The sequence below is a fragment of the Mus musculus genome, chromosome X (genome assembly GCF_000001635.26).
Source record: "Mus musculus strain C57BL/6J chromosome X, GRCm38.p6 C57BL/6J".
Classification (NCBI taxonomy): Eukaryota; Metazoa; Chordata; class Mammalia; order Rodentia; family Muridae; genus Mus; species Mus musculus.
The window spans coordinates 47,823,652-47,844,922 of NC_000086.7; the positions used below are offsets into that span (position 1 = coordinate 47,823,652).

Consider the following 21,271-nt stretch of genomic DNA (forward strand, 5'->3'; position numbering starts at 1 on the left):
ATAATAATCTACTAATAAACTGAAATAGAATATACTACTTTGGCATCCAGTGCTTTCTTAATACTGATCCTTCGCTGAATTCTTGCTTCTCCACGTTCAATTTGAGCCATAATTTTCTCAATGTCCTGTAATTCATTGCAGCGTTCCCAAAATACAGCTGAAAGAAAGTGGTTACTTTAAATTACTACCATTTAAGCAAATGAATTTGAGGAATTACAGAATACAGAATTAACAGGCAGCTATGGTGTCATCTGTGTGTATATAGCATATTCAGTAATTAAATGTTCTTAAGTTACCATTTTACCTAAATATGGTGCAAAAGAAACAAAAAAATAAAGTGAAACAGAAATAAGATATGCATATAAATGTAAATATAGCTTTCTAGTAAGCAAAAATGAAAATATACTTGCTACCTTTTTCCTATGAAGTGACAATTCTACAGAAACTGTTGGTTAAATCTGCAATCATTCACTAATCTTATAGTTCTAGTCACCTTTTTAAAAGAAGAGATATTTTAACTGGACACACACGGAAAGATATTCAAATCCCCGAGTCACCCAACCAAATTTTACTGATGACCAAACAATCTACTGCATTCATGTCACGTCTGTTGATTTCCGTGAAAGGCCTTCTAATATCATCTTCTACATCCCAAAAGTCTTCCATTTTAGAGCATATCAAGAAAGGTATGTTAGCACTTGATGGCTTGCATAAGCACTTATGTTCACTTATGCATTCTCCCAGCTACTCATTCAACACACATATATATCTACATACACACACACTCACACACACACACACAGACACACACATGCACACACTCATGTATGCAACTTCTTACATTAAGATACAATATACTCATGAACATACAATTTTGTATAATTCTCCTATCAGTCAATCAAATAAGCCCACTCAATTCTCCCCCGCCTCTGACATGACCTCCAATCTGATGAACCACAATTAAATAGTCCTGCCATCTCTCTCCAGTCTGAAGAAAATCCTTTAGAAAGGCTGGAAGTGTGAACAGAAACAGCAAGGAACACTTGCTTGGACTTAAAGGCCCTGGGCTTGCTCCATAGAACTTGAGGATAGAAGAAAGAAAATTCTTCAGAAAATCTCACTGTACCTGCCTTTCACACTCATTTCCTGGTGCTTGGCTTAGTGACAATCTTAAGGGAACATCTACCACTGCACTAAAACCCCAGCTCAGTGTATCTTTCTTTTCCTCTCCAGCTTTCTGTCTCTCATTCCTCCTTTCTTTATTTCAGAGCAGTGAGTGGAACCTAGGACCCTTGCCATGACACCTTAGCCCTTATTTTTTAAAACATGATCTCGATATACCCAGGGTGGCCACTAACATGCTATACAGTCTAGGCTGCCATCAACCTCAGACTCCACACACTGTGATCACAGAACTGCATCTCCATGCCTAGTTATCTGATGTCTTTTAGAAACAGTTACAACTTACACTTGACCCACATCAATGCCACGTCTCTTTACATTCTTTTCATTCAACTTTCATGAAAATTTTATCTCTCCCATCTATTGTTTCCCAAAAGATCTCATAGTTTTCACCCTTCACATAAGTAGTAGTATCAGGCTACTCTTCAAGAAAAAAAAAGAGTTTCATGATTTTGATGTTATATAAAATAAAGTCCAGACAAAATTAACTTCTAAATTCTCTTTTAGGTTTCCATGAGGGAAAATAGAGTAGGTAGGTGTTCTCTAATTACAACTGATTTTCTTTATGTACTCTAAATAAACTAAAAACTATATCTAGTAACAATTAAGCTTTGATTTATTTATGAGGTTTTTTAATGTTTTGTTTGGTTGGGTTTTTATGCTAATAAACACAGAATTTCAGTAGTTATCTCAAATATCTGGCAAGGAGGGGACAAAGAAACCATACAACTACTTTTTAACATTGCATCCTTTTTATGGAAAGCTCTCTCAATTATAAATACCTGATATTCAGACTAAATTTGAAAGATCAGCCTATTTGAAATTTAACTACACACAGAAAACAGATAGATTAACCTATTTTAATAAGATTTCTTTCCAGAAGCCTGACAGTTTAGATATGCTCTGACACAGGAATTAATATTAACTCCACAGGCTTCTGTGCCGCTATTCTGACTCTGATTGAGGCTAAAGACACAGCTGAGCAGGAGAGGGAAATGATTCAAGGGCCACTGAACAGACTTAGCCAAAAAAATCTTTTTAGATCTATTCTAAATTGCCTTAAGTTAATAGGGCCCGCCACTACCTGATTGAATTCCTTGAGGGCAGTTGAGTCTCTAAATGGGCCTGATAAGAACTCTATATTTCAAAGATGACCTACAATGACTATTTCAAAGCACTAAACCAGAAGCCTTGGGATGAGACTTTAGAAAGACCAAATAAGAGAAATGAGAGAATAGAAAACCCACGCAGTAGCCACTTTTGTTTATGCTTTACTTGGCAATCTTAGTTGACTCCTAGCCAATCATATTACATCTTTACTTACATCTCGTTCACAAAAGTTTTAACATCTCTGAACAAAGACGCAACTGAATTAATGACAAAGAATCAGGAGTTGGAGAGATGGCACAGTGGTTAAGAGCACTTGCTGCTCTTCTAGAGGACCAAAATGTGGTTCCTGGCACCCACACAAGACAGCTCACAACCTGTAACTCCAGCTCCAGAGTATCTGATGCCTTCTTCTGTTCTCTGTAGGCACCTGTTCATACATAGGCTACATCCACATGGACACAAATGCACACAGAAAAATAAATGAATCTCTTTTTCAAAAGACATGCATACATTTAAATAAAAGTATCCTATTTGAAGTGACATACAAACCTGAATACTCCATGACCTCCTCAGGGGACTTGCCCTCCACCTCTCGAGCTATATTATCAATGTCATCTCTCCCATACTTCTCATTAGCTTTAATAAACTGGTTAAAATCTCGCTTAGTCCAGTTTGTGAAACCCTATGAATAAAAATTTAAACATCATCAGTAGATGGCAAATTAATAAAGTCAGTTACTATCCTACTTATATCTGCACAATGAAGCATGAAAAGCAGTTTAAAATACTTAACATGTGCCCTTTTATAAAGTTCATTTCTTTAATGTGGAATCAAAAAGATGAGTTTGAGTTGTTAGAGAAATAACTGCTTTTTTACTTTAAAGAAAATGTACTTTTCAAGTACTTTAACTTGATTTATAATCTTAAGATATTGTATGGTCTTAATTCCATATTTCCAGATGCCCACATTAAACTACAATTCTGATATAAATTCTAATGTAAATGCTTAAGTTCTGATATCCCAGTGTCTCAATGACTTTTCCCACAGATCTGTTCTCATGTAAATTAAGAGAGATAGATGTGGATGTATTGAATTGAAAGAACACTGAAAGAAAATCCAGGAAGAATGCAAGATGTTTGTTCGAGCATTCCTAACTACAATAAATAAATAATTTCTCTTCAAAATTGCATTCATAAGGACCAGCAAGTTGGAACAGAAGTTGACGGTGCTTGTCATACCAGCCCAAAAACCTGAGTGCAAGCCCCAGATCCCAGTGTGGAAGGAAAGAACTGATTCTCAAAAGTTGTCCTATGACCTTTCCGTAGATGCTAACCATGCACATGCCTCTTTTAATAATAATAAATAACATGATTTTTAAAGACTATATTCATAAATAGGACCTCTGTAAATACTATACTCAGGCATCTGAACTGTTTTTACTAAAGTATGGAACAACCAGTGTTTTAGGTCATTTTCAAATATTATTCCATCAATGGTATTCTAAGTCAGTTGGCAGAAACTTTGCCTAGCATGGGTGAAGCCCTGAGTTCAGTTCAGAGCAGCACATAAAACAGACATGGTGGCACATGCCTGTAATTCCAACAGGCATGCTATGGAGTCAGGAGGAACAGAAGTTCAAGGCCATCCTCAGCTACAGGATGAACTCAAGGCCATCGTGAGAAGCATGAATCTCTTTTTTAAAAAAATTGAGCATTAAAGTTGCAGAATCAGGAAAAGATGGCTTAAATTCAACTCTGAGGGACAAAAAAACTTGATTATGCTTCTAATTATAAACTCAATTATCTCAATTGAGATTACATATTCACATTATACTGTATATTCAGAATATATTATAAGCAGTGTAGCATTCAAAAGGCACTTTATTTTTGTGCTCAGGAAATAAGTTTTGAAATTAAAATAAAAGCAAACATTAATATATAAATATTTTATTCTGTGGTTGTTCTTAGAACTCTGCCAACTGCAATTATATTACCAGCTAAATTTTGGCGACTTCCAGGCATTTGTTCAAAAACTTATTGGAGTATTTTGTCAAAATTCATTCAATAAAATTATATGATATTAAAAGCAATAGGTCTGTATTAATATAAAAAACCTCTTATTTTACTTCTAATTAATTCATATTCCTGAGACATAGTGTGATATTGTAAAGCACATTCTACACCTTGCATATATACCACCTCAAGCATTAATCCTTCCTTTGTGTGAAAAACATTTCAAATTATCAGCTAACAGATAGAGTGGAGAAACCCCTACTACCGTGTCTTGCACATTGTTCCAAAAATAGCTCAAGAAATAAATTTAGCTGGCTAAGGCAGTGTCATAAATTCACATTTTGTTTTATCCTACCAGAACTCATTTCAGAAATGTGATACAAAATTTATTAAAGCAACAATTACTTGAAAGCTTTAAGGTGGAAACCTTCCCTATTTAATATTAGCTTTTAATTACATAATGATCACATTAAAGTGCTTCAGGAATTTCTCATTATTGCATTCATGTTCTTTCTTGAGAACTCTTAACTTCCTTCAAAAGGAATTTTTCATAAACAAAGAAAAAATTGTATAGTACAGTTTCAGGGATCAAGTCAATCAATGAAATTTAATTTTCAGGTATATGTTGGAAATTATTATTTAATAAAATTCAAATCTGGATTCACTGGCATTATTATAATTGGTAAAAGCATGTCTTATTTTTAATAGCTGACAGTTTTGTTTTACATATATATATTCACCCAATATTTCCAAGAGAGCATCTTTTACAAAGAATTTTCTAAAAAGTAAAGATATGTGGTCAAAATGTGTGTTTATATCAGACCAGAAAACTGTATATACTAAAAAGCAGATTTTTTTTCTATTAGTTGACTAAAAGTAGTTCAGCTACTTAAAATAGTTTACTTGTGTGAGAAGTTTATCCTTCTCTTCAGTCTCTTGTGGTGTAAGAGGTTCCGCTCCATCAATCTTTTTTTGCTCTTCTCTTTGAGCTATAGCTGGGTTGGGGATCTCAGGATTTCTTGGGACCTAAGATCAAAAGAAAAATGAATAAACCTATGAGAAAAATTAATCAGAAAAAGTACACATACACATATTAATCTGGAGAGTTGTCTCAACAGTAGACAGTAGAACCTCGGAAGGAGATGGCTCACAGTCTTCTCTGCATTTCTACCACTATGGTTTTATCCTAATTAAAACCATTCTTATTATGGTATAATATTTGAGGATGGTAGCCCATTGATAAATGAATGGCACAGTGTAGTTTACATCTCATTATACTGTGTAACAAAATACATCCCTATCATATGGCATTGTGGAGAATAAACACACATTTTGGTATTTAGTGTCTAAAGACTCCCAGGAGTATACAGCAGGGTATATGCAGAAGCACCACACCTAAAGATGACAGCCAGTGTTCTGGTCGTCTTAAGTCATGGAAACAATAGAATGCTTTTATTCCCTGATAGAGGTTGTAAAGACAGAGTGTTTGATATAAGAAAGGTATTTCAGAGAGAGTGGCAACATAAAGAAGGAAACAAAGCAATGACAAATTTAAGAAGTATGTGTAGAGGGAGTGTATGGTAGAGCACACCAACAGCTGTGATGGACCCATCATTCATGGGAGAGAACTTGTGCACTGGCAGTGACCAATAAAGATAATAATAGTGCTCTTTAAAGTACAGAACTTTGACAACTGAGAAGAAAGCATGAACCGGAACCACTGGGGACAAAAGCTGAGATTTCTGCAACTAATAATGGTAGCTCAGAAGGCCTCGGTACATCAGAGTTTGCACGTGGTCCACTGGAGTTCAGCAGCATTTGGACAGTACTCCTTTCATGAAAGGACAAATCTGGTTTCCAGGCTTGAAGTCTCCTATCATTATTGCAACATCTGGAAACATGACACAGCTCAATGATTTAAGACAGCAGGTACAGAACATGTGTAGTACATTTTATAGCATTCCATTAAACATGAAAAATGAAAAGCTTGGCAGTAAGTCTTCACTGTTTAGAAGGCACACGTAATATAAATGACTCATTCCCTAGAAACGTCAAATAGACATACCACAATAAAATTATGGCATATATTACAGGACATTTTTTTCTCATTGTTATACATACTTTATAGCATTTAAAATTGTATCATTATAACTTAAAGGTAAGCCCTTTAAAAGTGCTATACCCAGTAGTTCTTTGGATTAAAAACTTACCAAATAGATACTTAAAAGGAAAAACTGGATATGTTAAAAAGCCGATTCATTTGTAACCATAAGTACCAGATAATCAAATCAGTATGTATTGACTGTATATTATATGCTTAGTACTAAAATAAGTACGGATTGATTTGCTGGACACAACCCTTGCCCACAAGAAATTTCCAAACCTTCTGTGATTTTGACCTAGTTTCACCAGATGTGCTGGCACACAACTGTGGTCTTAGGACTAGAAAACCAAAGTAGGAAGACTGTAAGTTTGAGGCCAGCTTGGTCTACCTTGTGAGTTCAAGAATGGCTGGGTTACACGACAAGAGCTAGCTCATAAAAAGAGAAAGGATAGACTGTCCTAGTACACAGCCATTTCCCTTAGCAGCTGGGAGGCTGACGCAGGAGAACAGCTCATGAGTAAGATGGAGGAAGAGAGAGGAAAGATGAAAGGGGAGAGTAAAAGAGAGGGAGCAGTGGTAGGAAAAGAAGAGGAAAGAAAAGAAGAGGAAGAATAAATGGAAGAAAAAGAAATGAAAGGACAAGACAGTGACTAAAACCCTAAAGTTCTGGGGAGATGTGAAGCAAAGGCTTTTCTAGACTGGCACAATATAAGCAAAAGCATGAAAGCAGAAGGCACAGGGTTACACAGGAGTTGTATTAGGCATGGGTTAGGCTGAGGAGTGTGAAACTTTGAGTTCTATTCCAAGCACTGTAAAGAGTGTTGGGACTAATATTGAGAAAAGAACAACAACAAGAACAAAGAGTTTGGTACATGGACTCAGAGGGTCCCAAACTCCATGAGGGGCTTTTGATCATGGTAGTAAAGTACCAAGATGACATATTTCCACTATAGTCCTTCCAGTAGATGGAGCAAAGTAGAGAAGCTACCTGAAGGGCTCTCTAACCGGCCCAGCACATTGCAAAGATAGTACAGGCAGATCTCGCCCTGCCCCCTCCCTTCTCTCTCCCTTACTAAACTATTAGATTCCCTCATTCAGGCACTTCCACATTCCAAACCTAGCCACCAAGGTCCACTCCTTTATCTGGCTTACTTCCTTGTGCCTGACACATTCCTGAGGCTGGTCACCAAGGTCCAGCTATCAAGACACAAAGGTCCAGTTATCGAAATGCATTATTTGGCTACACTGACTAACATGTCCAATCAGGACTTATGAACTCGTCCTAGCTCAGACTTTCCTCCTTTTCTCCTTAAAAACCATTCCAATCAAAGAAAACACATGGTGGAACTTGTGGCTCTAGCTGTATATGTAGCAGAGGATGGCCTAGTCGGGCATCAATGGGAGGAGAGGTGAAGGTTCTATGCCTCAGTATAGGAGAATGCCAGGACCAGGAATGGGAGTTGGGTGGGTTGGTGAGCAAGGGGAGGGGGAAAGGGATAGGGGGATTTTTGGAGGGGAAACTAGGAAAGGGGATAACATTTGAAATGTAAATAAAGATAACACCTAATAAAAAATGAAAAAAATTAAAAAAAAAAAAACATTCCAGCAGAGACACCCGCTGCTGTCTTTGCCAGATCCAGAGTTATTTTACCTCAGAGGATTCAACCACCCAAGTTGAATACTCTGAGGTAAAATAAACCTCTTTTGTGCTGAGATTTTGGTATCTGGGTTCTGTTCCGGCTCCCAGGCCAGAGGCAGAGAACTGCTGAGACATTATAACTTGGAAATGAAGTACGGTGACAAAAGAAATAGAAAAAGCATTAACCAAACATGAAATGTAGAGGCTGAAGAAAGGGCAGTGTCATTCCGAATAGCTCAGCAGATAAAGGCAATCCCTGTAACCCAGATGGTGGTGGAAGGACAAACCTGACTCCCACAAGTTGTCCTTTGACCTCCAGGGCCACACAGTGGTGTGGACTCTATCTCCTCAAATAAATAAATGAATAAAAAGGAGCTAGATTCCACAAGAGAGTAAAAAAAAAGCTTATTGCTTAGGAGTCCAGCAAGATTTTATAGAAATATGGATTGCTAAATTAAACGTGGCAGCACAGAAAATGAGAGCAGTCGCCTGAAATCAGCTCTCCATAGCTTAACAGGCAGCCCACAATGACACATTACCAAAGCTCACAAAGTGCACGGAACCTCATCCATTTGTCAAATGTTTATATCTGTCCCTAAAGAAATCTTTTTGGAGATAGATACAGGAATCTCTTGAAGCTTTGTGCAGCTTTAAATGTGGTAAAACACTTTTCATTCAAGCTCTTAGATCGACTACAAGTTAAAATTTCAGTTGTCACCCTCTTCCAATGATAAGACTTTAGTGAACACATAAGTATATTAATTATCAACTCCTTTAATTGTAGAGAGTAAGAAAGCCTCTGAAGATGTCCCGCTTACAACAAGGTCAAAGCTTGGGTGGGGGAGAATTGACCCCGCCAGCCACAAAGTGATTACACTAAAGCAAATAACCACTCCTCCCAGCCCCCAATGAAACCTTTTAACTGAAAATCTTACTAGGCACAGTACTGATGTGGCCTCGGTGTACCAAATGTATAAGGAGAGAAAACAAAAAAATTTAATAGCTAATAAGCAGGCTCTCGAGAACATGTATCAACAACTTCAGAACTAGTGAGCCCACAGCAGGTATATGCCTTTAATCCCAGGACTGGAGGCAGAGGCAGGCAGAATTCTGGGAGTTTGAGTTTACTGTGATTTACATAGAGAGTTCCAGGCCAGCCAGCACTGCATAGTGAGACCCTGTCTCAGAACAAAAACATAAGCAAGCGATTGAGCCTCTTACTAGCCCTTTCTTCAATCACTGTAGGGTAACACTTTGAAGTTTCAAAACAGGCAAATCAGCATTAGTTACAATGTACCCAACTATGGACCATTCCGATTTCCTCTTACCCCATATTTTAACCTGACGTTACGTACCAAGGGAAGCTATGAATGCAGTCCAATACAAAACCATAAACTTACTTAAAACACAAGATTCTTTGTTTATTTTTTATAATTATGTTGTATGGGTCTTGAGGGTGAACATTAGAGATGACAGAGTCATGCTGAGATAACAAAAGATTGGACAGCCCTGAATGATTACTACTACAAACATCAAAAGGGGACAGAGCTCAAGTTTTTGAGAACATGTACATAGAAAACATCAAGTAACTCCACTACAGCAGCTTTGCTCACATAAAAATAAATTATTGCTTCATGTATTTTGTAACTTCAATGAGTTTTCTAGATGCATAAGGTATCAGACAATATTAAGTAAATATTTATCTTCGACTTTTTTGTTTACATTTATGTTGTGTGTGTTTATGTGCAGGTGAGCACATGGTACAGCATGTGTGTGGGGGCCAGAGAACAACTTGAGAGAGTCACTTCCCTCCTCCCACCATATGAGTTCCAGAGCTTAAACTCGGGTCCTTGGGCTTAGCAACAAACGATCTTTACTGGCAGAGCCATCTCTCCAGCCCAATCCTAAGAATTTCTTAAGATACATAGAATGTTATCTTTGAAACTCTGTAGATGATTAACAAGCCATGCTGATCTGTCTGTACTCTGAACTTAATCATGAGACCCTTCTAATTAGATAACCCACCTGAGCTCAGACCCATAGTTCTTAGGAAAGAATGGGAGAGACAAAGTTCAGAAAGTTTTAAGCAACTGGAATGTGGTATTTATCTTCTAAATCCTCCCCTAGGTATTCCTAAATGAGACTCCCATCGAATCTTTAGATGCACCGTGGGAGTCCAAGGTGGAACCAAAGAGAGCACAAAGCTAGGAAGAGAACAGCAGAGCAATGGCTCTCCTGTCATTGCCAATACCGTGCCTGTCACAACTGCAGCCCAAGGTTTCACCCCTGTCTCTCGTTTTCATATTTCAACAGTCTCCTGGGTGGTTTTCCTAATAAATGTACTGTTCCTCATGTTACATCCAGGATGATAATTTGAAAATATAAGTCAAGTGTCAATGAGATGGCTTAGCATGTAAGGGCTCTTGCCATAAAAGTCTGACAACATGAGTTCAGTTCCTGGATTCCCATATGGTAAGAAGGGAGAATCAACTCTCGAATGATGTCATGCTCTGACTTCCTGTGCATAGCATGCACAGGAACATGCACACATGCACACACACAGTTTAAATAATTGTGAAAATGTAAATCTGATCAGCCTTTACCACCTATACATCCTATAACTCTGAGAAAAAGTTAACTATGCCTCAGATCCTCATTTGTAAAATAAAGATGTAGTTCTTATAATGAGGATGCCAGGCTAATATTTATACAGAACTTGGAATTTTAGAAAACACTAGGAAAGCTTAGATCAGTATCATTTTGCCACCCACGTCTCTGCTTTAAAGGAATCTGAGTAGTTTCCTTTACTCTGAAGTTAAATTTCAGCCTTGTTGTGACCTATACATATCTCCACCTCTGATCTCACTCTACCTCTGGAAAACTGCCTCCTCTTCCCCACCTCAGAGCTCTGCTTAGCACAAAGAATATGGTGACCTGATGTCTGCTCTCCTACACTTAACAGACTCAATCCCATCATCTTATAAATCTTGGCTTAAGTGACTCTTCTTCCCTAGAGAGCATTGTCTCCATCTTCTGCACCACTTTGTATATCTACCAAACTGCCTGACAGTCACCCTTCATAAGCACCACTATGAAGTGATAACACCACCTCATTGTAATGTCTGTTTATGTCTGTCTCTGGCATTATATTCTAAATTCTCAGAATCTGTCATTTCTTTATTATCATTATTACTAGTAGTACTACTGTTACTACTACTGTCAGGACTTTATTGCTTAAGTACATATGTGTGCTTATGCCACCAGGGTAGAGGCTGTGACTATATTTCTAATGGATGATCTTGATAGTATTGTGTTAATCGGTAATTTTTTCTTTCAGAATCAGATGGAATTTAGTATGTTTATCCTTTAATTTCCCCTGAAGATGCCTACAAACAGCAACTACTTCCTTAGTTAAATAGTAATGATCTTCAGGAAGGCTGGGAGTCCTTTAGACTTATGAATTCCCATGATTACATTACCCAACACAACAGATACTAAAGAGCAGACTGAGTTGATGGAGTCTGGCCCTCCTCCGTCAGTTTGTAAATATGCTGCCTCACACAGGCAGATGTCAACTCCCTTCAAGCAGCAATACTACACAGCAAAGGGGATTGTCAACAAGAACAGGTCGTTTCCAGGAATGTGTCTGTGTCCCATCATGGCAGTTATCCAGCAGTCAAGTTTGTTTATCAATTTCTCCCAAGTGCCTATTCCAGCACCTAACACAAACCAGTGCTCAGTGAACCTGTATTAAACGGAGCCAGGCCCCCTTTCACCCTTTGCTGTTCTCTACCACTTTCTGTGAGCTGAGGGAAATGAAACAGCAGAGTGCAAGAATCTGAACTACATAGCATCTTGCACCTCCGCACTCAAGGTTTTCCTCTCGTCTTCTACCCCTTCCCTCTTCCTTTCTCTTAGCCCTTGCAGCTGTCTGTTCATTGCCCTGTCTTATAAGGTTTCTTCCCTCCTCCGTGTTCTTCCAGCTGGCCACCACCCAAATAATCATTCTGAGACCTCACTCCTAACCACAAACTGTGTGTACTAAAGGCACTGTTTACATTCTAACTGAATCTGTGGCATTGGAATTCTCACAGGGAACAAAATCACACTATCTCCAAAGAAGGTGCATGAATAGTTCCATCATTCTGTGATGAAGTGTTTTGTTTTGTTTTGTTTTGTTTTGTTTTGTTTTGTTTTGTTTTATTGCTGCTACTTGACTGCCACTTGGCCCACCTCCCAAATAACATGTCATTACCACTAATAAACACAATCCTTATTTAGGACTACAGAAAAGAATGGCGTTATAGCACATGCAGAAGTAGCTGAGAATGTCTGGATAGAAAGAACACAGTATTTAAAGTGTAGTAAGAGGGTTTGAGACAGCAGGGCAACCTCATTAGCTCTGTGACCTTGTACAAAACTGAACCTTGCTGAACTTCAGTTTCCTCACCAATTACAAGCAGACAATCAAACCCATATAATGAGGCTGTTAGGATCAAGTGAAATATATGTTAAAGCGCTGGGTAAATTAGACAATGTTCTGCACAAATATTTCATTTGGTAGTCAAGATCTAGTATTCCAATTAATTCTCCTTTCAAGTCTTACTGATAACAGCTGATAAAAGAAACTGAAAATAATGTTTATGTCAAGGATAACTACAAACAAAGGTGAATTTCTATATTCCTGTTTATACTGGGAAATTAACTATTTAATAACTAAGAGTTTGCATTTTGCATTTTGTCTCTATATTACACTTACTTTCTTTTTTAATTTTTTTTAATTAGGTATTTTCCTCGTTTACATTTTCAATGCTATCCTGAAGGTCCCCCATACCCACCCCCCCAATCCCCTACCCACCCACTCCCCCTTTTTGGCCCTGGCATTCCCCTGTACTGGGGCATATAAAGTTTGCAAGCCCAATGGGCCTCTCTTTCCAGTGATGGCTGAATAGGCCATCTTTTGATACATATGCAGCTAAAGACAAGAGCTCCCGGGTACTGGTTAGTTCATAATGTTGTTCCACCTATAGGGTTGCAGTTCCCTTTAGCTACTTGGGTACTTTCTCTAGCTCCTCCATTGGGGGCCGTGTGACCCATCCAATAGCTGACTGTGATCATCCACTTCTGTGTTTGCTAGGCCCCGGCATAGTCTCACAAGAGAGAGCTATATCTGGGTCCTTTCAGCAAAATCTTGCTAGTGTATGCAATGGTGTCAGCACTTGGAAGCTGATTATGGGATGGATCCCTGCATATGGCAATCACTAGATGGTCCATCCTTTCGTCACAGCTCCAAATTTTGTCTCTGTAACTCCTTCCATGGGTGTTTTGTTCCCATTTCTAAGAAAGGGTAAAGTGTCCACACTTTGAAAGTGGTCGTATGTATACCTTGAGCAATCAAACATGGTTGCTTTACTCTGCTACAGTCCTAAAATGATTCCTTTCAATTTAACCACATTTCTCTAACAATATCATAACTAACTCATGTATATTCTCTTTAAGTTCATCAGTTTTCTGAAACAAGATCTCATTGTCCTTGAAGTCACTGTGTTAGTTTGAATACACTTGGCCCAGGGAGTGGCACTATTATGAGTTGTGGTCTTGTTGGAGTGGGGTGTGGTCTTGTTGGAGGAAGTGTGTCACTGTGAGCATAGGCTTTGAGACTCTTCTCCTAGTTTCCTGGAAGTCAGTCTTCCCCTAACAGCTTTCAGATAAAGATGTAGAACTCTCAGTTCGTCCTAAACCACTGCCTGGACACTGCCGCGTTCCTGCCATGATGATAATGGACTGATCCTCTGACCTTGTTAGCCAGTCCCAATTAAATGTCCTTATAAGAGTTGCCTTGGTCATGGTCTCTGCTCACAGCAGTAAAACCCTAAGACAATCACTATGCAGTCTAAACTGCACTCAAACTTGCAATCTTCCTGTCTCAACTTCCCAAGTGCCAGAATTACATAAAGAAATACCACTAGAACTAGGGTATGTATATGTTTTTTTTAAACCTTCACACATACAGAGTGAGGAAGACTGTTTTGCTCTGATTCAAATACAATACTCCCAGTATACAAAAATACTGTAAATATTCTAGAGGCCCACTCTAGTTCGGAAATAAAATTAATTTTCAAAATATATAGAGTTTTTCTAGGTACATTCAAGCTACTAATCAAAATAATTTATCATAGTTCCAACTCTAAGGTGGAACAAAATAAATGTTAAAACATAAGTTCCAATTCATAAAACAGAAATTTTCTTAAGATTACAATTCTGCCCATACCTAAACATGATAAAAGCAATCTACAGCAAACCAGTAGCCAACATCAAAGTAAATGGAGAGAAGCTGGAAGCAATCCCACTAAAATCAGGGACTAGACAAGGCTGCCCACTTTCTCCCTACCTTTTCAACATAGTACTTGAAGTATTAGCCAGAGCAATTCGACAACAAAAGGAGATCAAGGGGATACAAATTGGAAAAGAGGAAGTCAAAATATCACTTTTTGCAGATGATATGATAGTATATATAAGTGACCCTAAAAATTCTACCAGAGAACTCCTAAACCTGATAAACAGCTTCGGTGAAGTAGCTGGATATAAAATAAACTCAAACAAGTCAATGGCCTTTCTCTATACAAAGAATAAACAGGCTGAGAAAGAAATTAGGGAAACAACACCCTTCTCAATAGTCACAAATAATATAAAATATCTTGGCGTGACTCTAACTAAGGAAGTGAAAGATCTGTATGATAAAAACTTCAAATCTCTGAAGAAAGAAATTAAGGAAGATCTCAGAAGATGGAAAGATCTCCCATGCTCATGGATTGGCAGGATCAACATTGTAAAAATGGCTATCTTGCCAAAAGCAATCTACAGATTCAATGCAATCCCCATCAAAATTCCAACTCAATTCTTCAACGAATTGGAAGGAGCAATTTGCAAATTTGTCTGGAATAACAAAAAACCTAGGATAGCAAAAAGTCTTCTCAAGGATAAAAGAACTTCTGGCGGAATCACCATGCCAGACCTAAAGCTTTACTACAGAGCAATTGTGATAAAAACTGCATGGTACTGGTATAGAGACAGACAAGTAGACCAATGGAATAGAATTGAAGACCCAGAAATGAACCCACACACCTATGGTTACTTGATCTTCGACAAGGGAGCTAAAACCATCCAGTGGAAGAAAGACAGCATTTTCAACAATTGGTGCTGGCACAACTGGTTGTTATCGTGTAGAAGAATGCGAATCGATCCATACGTATCTCCTTGTACTAAGGTCAAATCTAAGTGGATCAAGGAACTTCACATAACCAGAGACACTGAAACTTATAGAGGAGAAAGTGGGGAAAAGCCTTGAAGATATGGGCACAGGGGAAAAATTCCTGAACAGAACAGCAATGGCTTGTGCTGTAAGATCGAGAATTGACAAATGGGACCTAATGAAACTCCAAAGTTTCTGCAAGGCAAAAGACACCGTCAATAAGACAAAAAGACCACCAACAGATTGGGAAAGGATCTTTACCTATCCTAAATCAGATAGGGGACTAATATCCAACATATATAAAGAACTCAAGAAGGTGGACTTCAGAAAATCAAATAACCCCATTAAAAAATGGGGCTCAGAACTGAACAAAGAATTCTCACCTGAGGAATACCAAATGGCAGAGAAGCACTTGAAAAAATGTTCAACATCCTTAATCATCAGGGAAATGCAAATCAAAACAACCCTGAGATTCCACCTCACACCAGTCAGAATGGCTAAGATCAAAAATTCAGGTGACAGCAGATGCTGGCATGGATGTGGAGAAAGAGGAACACTCCTCCATTGTTGGTGGGAGTGCAGGCTTGTACAACCACTCTGGAAATCAGTCTGGCGGTTCCTCAGAAAACTGGACATAGTACTACCGGAGGATCCAGCAATACCTCTCCTGGGCATATATCCAGAAGATGCCCCAACAGGTAAGAAGGACACATGCTCCACTATGTTCATAGCAGCCTTATTTATAATAGCCAGAAGCTGGAAAGAACCTAGATGCCCCTCAACAGAGGAATGGATACAGAAAATGTGGTACATCTACACAATGGAGTACTACTCAGCTATTAAAAAGAATGAATTTATGAAGTTCCTAGCCAAATGGATGGACCTGGAGGGCATCATCCTGAGTGAGGTAACACATTCACAAAGAAACTCACACAATATGTATTCACTGATAAGTGGATATTAGCCCCAAACCTAGGATACCCAAGATATAAGATATAATTTGTTAAACACATGAAACTCAAGAAGAATGAAGACTGAAGTGTGGACACTATGCCCCTCCTTAGATTTGGGAACAAAACACCCATGGAAGGAGTTACAGAGACAAAGTTTGGAGCTGAGATGAAAGGATGGACCATGTAGAGACTGCCATATCCAGGGATCCACCCCATAATCAGCATCCAAACGCTGACACCATTGCATACACTAGCAAGATTTTATTGAAAGGACCCAGATGTAGCTGTCTCTTGTGAGACTATGCCGGGGCCTAGCAAACACAGAAGTGGATGCTCACAGTCAGCTAATGGATGGATCATAGGGCTCCCAATGGAGGAGCTAGAGAAAGTAGCCAAGGAGCTAAAGGGAACTGCAACCCTATAGGTGGAACAACATTATGAACTAACCAGTACCCCGGAGCTCTTGACTCTAGCTGCATATATATCAAAAGATGGCCTAGTCGGCCATCACTGGAAAGAGAGGCCCATTGGACTTGCAAACTTTATATGCCCCAGTACAGGGGAACACCAGGGCCAAAAAGGGGGAGTGGGTGGGCAGGGGAGTGGGGGTGGGTGGATATGGGGGACTTTTGGTATAGCATTGGAAATGTAAATGAGTTAAATACCTAATAAAAAATGGAAAAAAAAAAGATTACAATTCTGCTGATACTTTAAAATTTTTCCTGTGCTCATTGACTAGGAAGCCAACTTTCACATACAGAAACAACCTTGTTTTCTTAATCTTTCAAGGATATAGATATACTATTACAACCCCTAAATTTTATTCATTAAAATTTGCCTCTGTATATGCAAAAAGGAATTTTAAATTCTAAAGATCATTTTATTTTAAAATTATATGAATCATTCTCATATGATTTGTTATCTTTGGCATCTAAGTGACCACTAATTACCAACAGAGCTTTTATTAACTTATGAGCAATAAACATAAAAATACTCTTTCTTAGTTCTATTAAAGAAATCATTTAAAAATTAATCATATATCAAAATTCATTTCCAATCACATGCAAGTTCTTTCTACATATTCTTTGACAATCCAAATACTAAATCTATTAAAATAACATTACAGATGTTACTGTTGAAATACTGGGAGACCAATTACTTTCATTGCTGTCCCTTTTGAGTGATTTGAAAGTTGAATCATTACTTCTAGTTCAAAATGTTCTGTGCTCTTATATTGTTTAATAGTAAATAGAATAGAGTCCATTGTCTATTTTAACCAGTGCTTGCTGTGTTGTTATATTTTAGGACCTATGATTTAGCAATAATATAAGAAAATCAGAATAACAACCATGTTATAAGAGAATTCTACAACACCAGTATGCTAAAGATTATTGAGACTAGAAGAAATGATTCAGCAGTTGAGGGTACGTTGATGCTTTTCCAGTTTCATTCCCCAGCACCCACACAGTGGCTCACTGCGACCTGTAACTTTTGTTCTAGGGAACCTAATACCCTCTTCTGGCCTGTATGGACACCATGCACATGTATGGTGCACAGAAAAACATGCAAGCAAAACACTCATAACAAACAAAATAATTTTAAAGTATTATAACACATGAATTTGAAAAATTACCTTGTAACCTATAGTCTTCCGATAATAAAGAATTTCCTTTTCCAGGAGCTCAAATAAGCGCGGTGGAAAAAATTGAAAATCTTGAACATTTGGCTGTTTTGGAGGCCGAGGAGCCTGAGAGAGAAAAATATATTACATACTATTACATACATAGGAATTTGTTCTCATGAAGTACAGCTAATATAAGTCATGCTGGTGATTTTTTTTACATTTGGAAAATTAAATACAATAGAATCCATTCATATAGCTGCTTCCCATTAAGTTTTTGCTATGTTGTTATATTTTAGGAAGTAATAAGAAAATCTGAATCACAAACCATGTTATCAGAAAATTCTACAACAGCACATAAGAAGTGGCCTTAGACAGTTTTACCTTTGGGATCTTTGGCTCGCTGACACGTAAAGCCTCTCTAAAGTAGGCATCCACTGCATAGTTGGCTTTGCGTTCTCGTTTAGGAGGTTCAATCCATTCCACTGTACCCAGCTACACACAACAAGCAAGAACAAGGGGTTTAATTACTGCAGACTATTTCCTCAGCACCACATGCAATAAGGCAGTAACTAGAAGCAATTAAAACCTGCTTCATAAATCCTACTTCTACCTGCAAAGTTCCACAACACTGTTGAAGATCAAGTTTAAGAGCGAAGACATTTTTGTTATTGTTGTTTTGCATTTTTGAAGATAATTTTTAAATCCTTCCCTCCTTAATTGAGAATGATCTGTACAACCCATTTAGCATCTAATGCCAATTTAAGTAAATAAGGAGTAACTCTCATAAAAAAGAAAAGTAATATTGATTCTGGTAACTCTAAACACACAGTAGGTCAGACTAGAAAATGACGAGAAGCAGCATGTCAGTCACCTCTTCAAAGCAAGAAAAAAAGCTCAAAGGGAACTTTCAAGAAAGGTAAGCTGTAGTGCAGTGGAGGAAAGTCACTGGAATCAGAAAGATTCAGATCTGAATCGGAATCCTAGCATTTCGCTGGTCATATTCCGTTGAGGATTCTGTTTGCTTTTCATGAAATGAGAATACTTAAGACTTACCTGGAGGATTAAATATAACCACAAAGGATCTGGGAATCTAGCTCAGTAGTACAGTATATGATTAACTTGTACAAGGCCTTGGGTTGGAGCCACAACACCAAACACAGTAACTTCAACAGTTAAATAGAAGGTATTATTACACATGAAAATTAATATTACCATTGGCTTGCAGCATTATAAAAACATACCCCATTGTCAGCTAGAAAGTGCATTTTAATAGTCAACAAACAAAACTGACAACACACAGTTCTGGAGTCCAAGGAAAATTTTTCTCATTCCTGTTTTTCTCAATTTCATAGTTTGTAGCCTAGTGACTTTAAATATAATGAACCATGAGACCTTTAAAAGGCCACTCATGTATCATGAATTGTCCTATCTCTTACCTTAAGGTTGGCTTCAATATGGCACCATAGGCAAAAAGTGGATGGCAAGGCTGCCTATGACTCAGTGGTAGAACAATTGCTTATCATGCACAAGGCCCTTGGTTCAATCCCCAAAACCAGTTAAGAAAACTGTGGATAATAAACTATGGATAATGAGGGTGGTTAGGGATCTACATGCTTTCACATGGTCCCAAGAAGATAATCCCAAAGTTAGGGTGGATAAGTCAAAGTCTGGGCAATAACAAAGATTAGGGATTATTATTATTATTATTATTATTATTATTATTATTATTATTATCATCATCATTATTATTATTATTGATTTCTAAGATTCAAAGCAATGTGCAAAGTTACAAGAAACAACACCATTGTGCAATATAATTTAACACAGCTAGGGGTGTAGCTCAATGGTAGACTGTTTGCCTAGAATACACAAAGACAAGATGACAAACAGTGAAAGGAACTACCCTGAGAGAGGGAGGAATCCCAGCACTTCAGTATTGAAACACAAGCTGTCATCAATTGGAGAAGCTGTAAATGAGATTTTTGTTTTTAATCATATCTGTTTACTTATTTGTGGGTGCACGTGTGTGTATGTGTGCATGCATGTTCATGCCATGTCGCACCTGCGAAGATCAGAGAACAACTTTTAGGAGTCGGTTCTCTCCACCATACGGATTCCAAGGACTGAACTCAGGTTGTCAGGCTTTCACTGAGCCATCTTGCTCACCCTATAAAGTGAGATTTCTTAATTACAAGAAAGGTTAGAGTAAATGGCCTTTAATGTCTCTAAAAGATTATAAGAACTTATAATGTGGTGACTAAATCAAATAATATCCACATCTAGGGCTAGAGATGTATGTCAGTAGTAGAGAACGTGGCTAGCATGTAAGAAGCCCAGGGTTCAACACCAAACAAAGGAAGGAAAGAACAGTGGAAGAGAGGGAGGGAAGGACTAAGGTAAAGGAGGGGATGAATTATGCTTTTGTACCAAATAAGTTCACGTATTAGGTGACAGTAATGGGGACAAAAAGATTTTATAAATAGCTCAGGAGATGGCAACAGAGGATTCCCCGGAGGAAGCTGGCAATCTAGCAAACCTGATCAGTGAACTATGGTTTCAAGAGAGAAACACTACCTCCATATATAAGGCATCAGATACCAACCTCTGGTCTCCACACATGTGTGAACATACATGTACACCAACATTAATGTGTACATACATACACACATATACATGCTTGTAAAAAAAGGTTTTATAAATAGCATACGATTTAACCTTTCAAAAGTAAAACTTTATACTTGAAACTAACTTTTTAAAAAGTAATATATTTGGCCGTCTAATCAGTGTTTGTTTGAAAGTCTGGATGTTGAATTTTGAAATAAATGTTAAAGGCCACTTCTTGAACCTTCAAAACAGAATAAATTATACTGAATTGGCTTGTTTTAGATGAAAGAAAGTATATTAATACTAACATATTCAAGTCGATTTATAGGGGGATTAATGTCAGCTACCATGATTTAACTTACTAGGCATGCTAGTAAAATAATGTAACTGATTCAACAAATCATAAATGGAAGTCTACCTTAACATATAATTTCTAAGATTTATAAACAATACCTTCAGATTCTTAATTCTCTTTAGAAACAAGGTCAACTTAATTTATGATCCTATCTAGAAAACATGAATGTACAGAAATAATATGTAACCTCAAATGAGAATATTCAAAAATCCTTATTTTTGGCTACTACTGTTAATGTTAGATATTCAATTATAAAAGTCATCAAAATCATTAAAATATATCTTATCTGGGACTGGAGAGGTGGCACAGCTGTTAAGAACACTGGCTGTTCTTCCAAGGGACTCGGGTTCAATTCCCAGCAACCACATGGCAGCTCACAATTGTCTGAGACTCCAGTTCCATAGGATCTGACACCCTCACACAGACATACATGTCA

At 37.8% G+C, this 21,271-nt stretch overlaps 1 protein-coding gene across 5 annotated transcripts in view; it reads right to left on the minus strand.

Moving 5' to 3' along the window:
• Smarca1 (SWI/SNF related, matrix associated, actin dependent regulator of chromatin, subfamily a, member 1) overlaps positions 1–21,271 on the minus strand; it is an 83,244-nt gene that overhangs the window by 14,282 nt on the left and 47,691 nt on the right. For all 5 annotated transcript variants that reach the window (NM_001358618.1, NM_001290708.2, NM_053123.5 and 2 more), the window contains exons 17-21: positions 18,258–18,368; positions 17,886–17,999; positions 5,208–5,330; positions 2,842–2,974; positions 39–157 (exon numbers count right to left, since the gene is read on the minus strand). In NM_001358618.1, the coding sequence (NP_001345547.1) occupies positions 39–157; positions 2,842–2,974; positions 5,208–5,330; positions 17,886–17,999; positions 18,258–18,368 (600 nt within the window). The remainder of the gene's footprint in view (positions 1–38; positions 158–2,841; positions 2,975–5,207; positions 5,331–17,885; positions 18,000–18,257; positions 18,369–21,271) is intronic.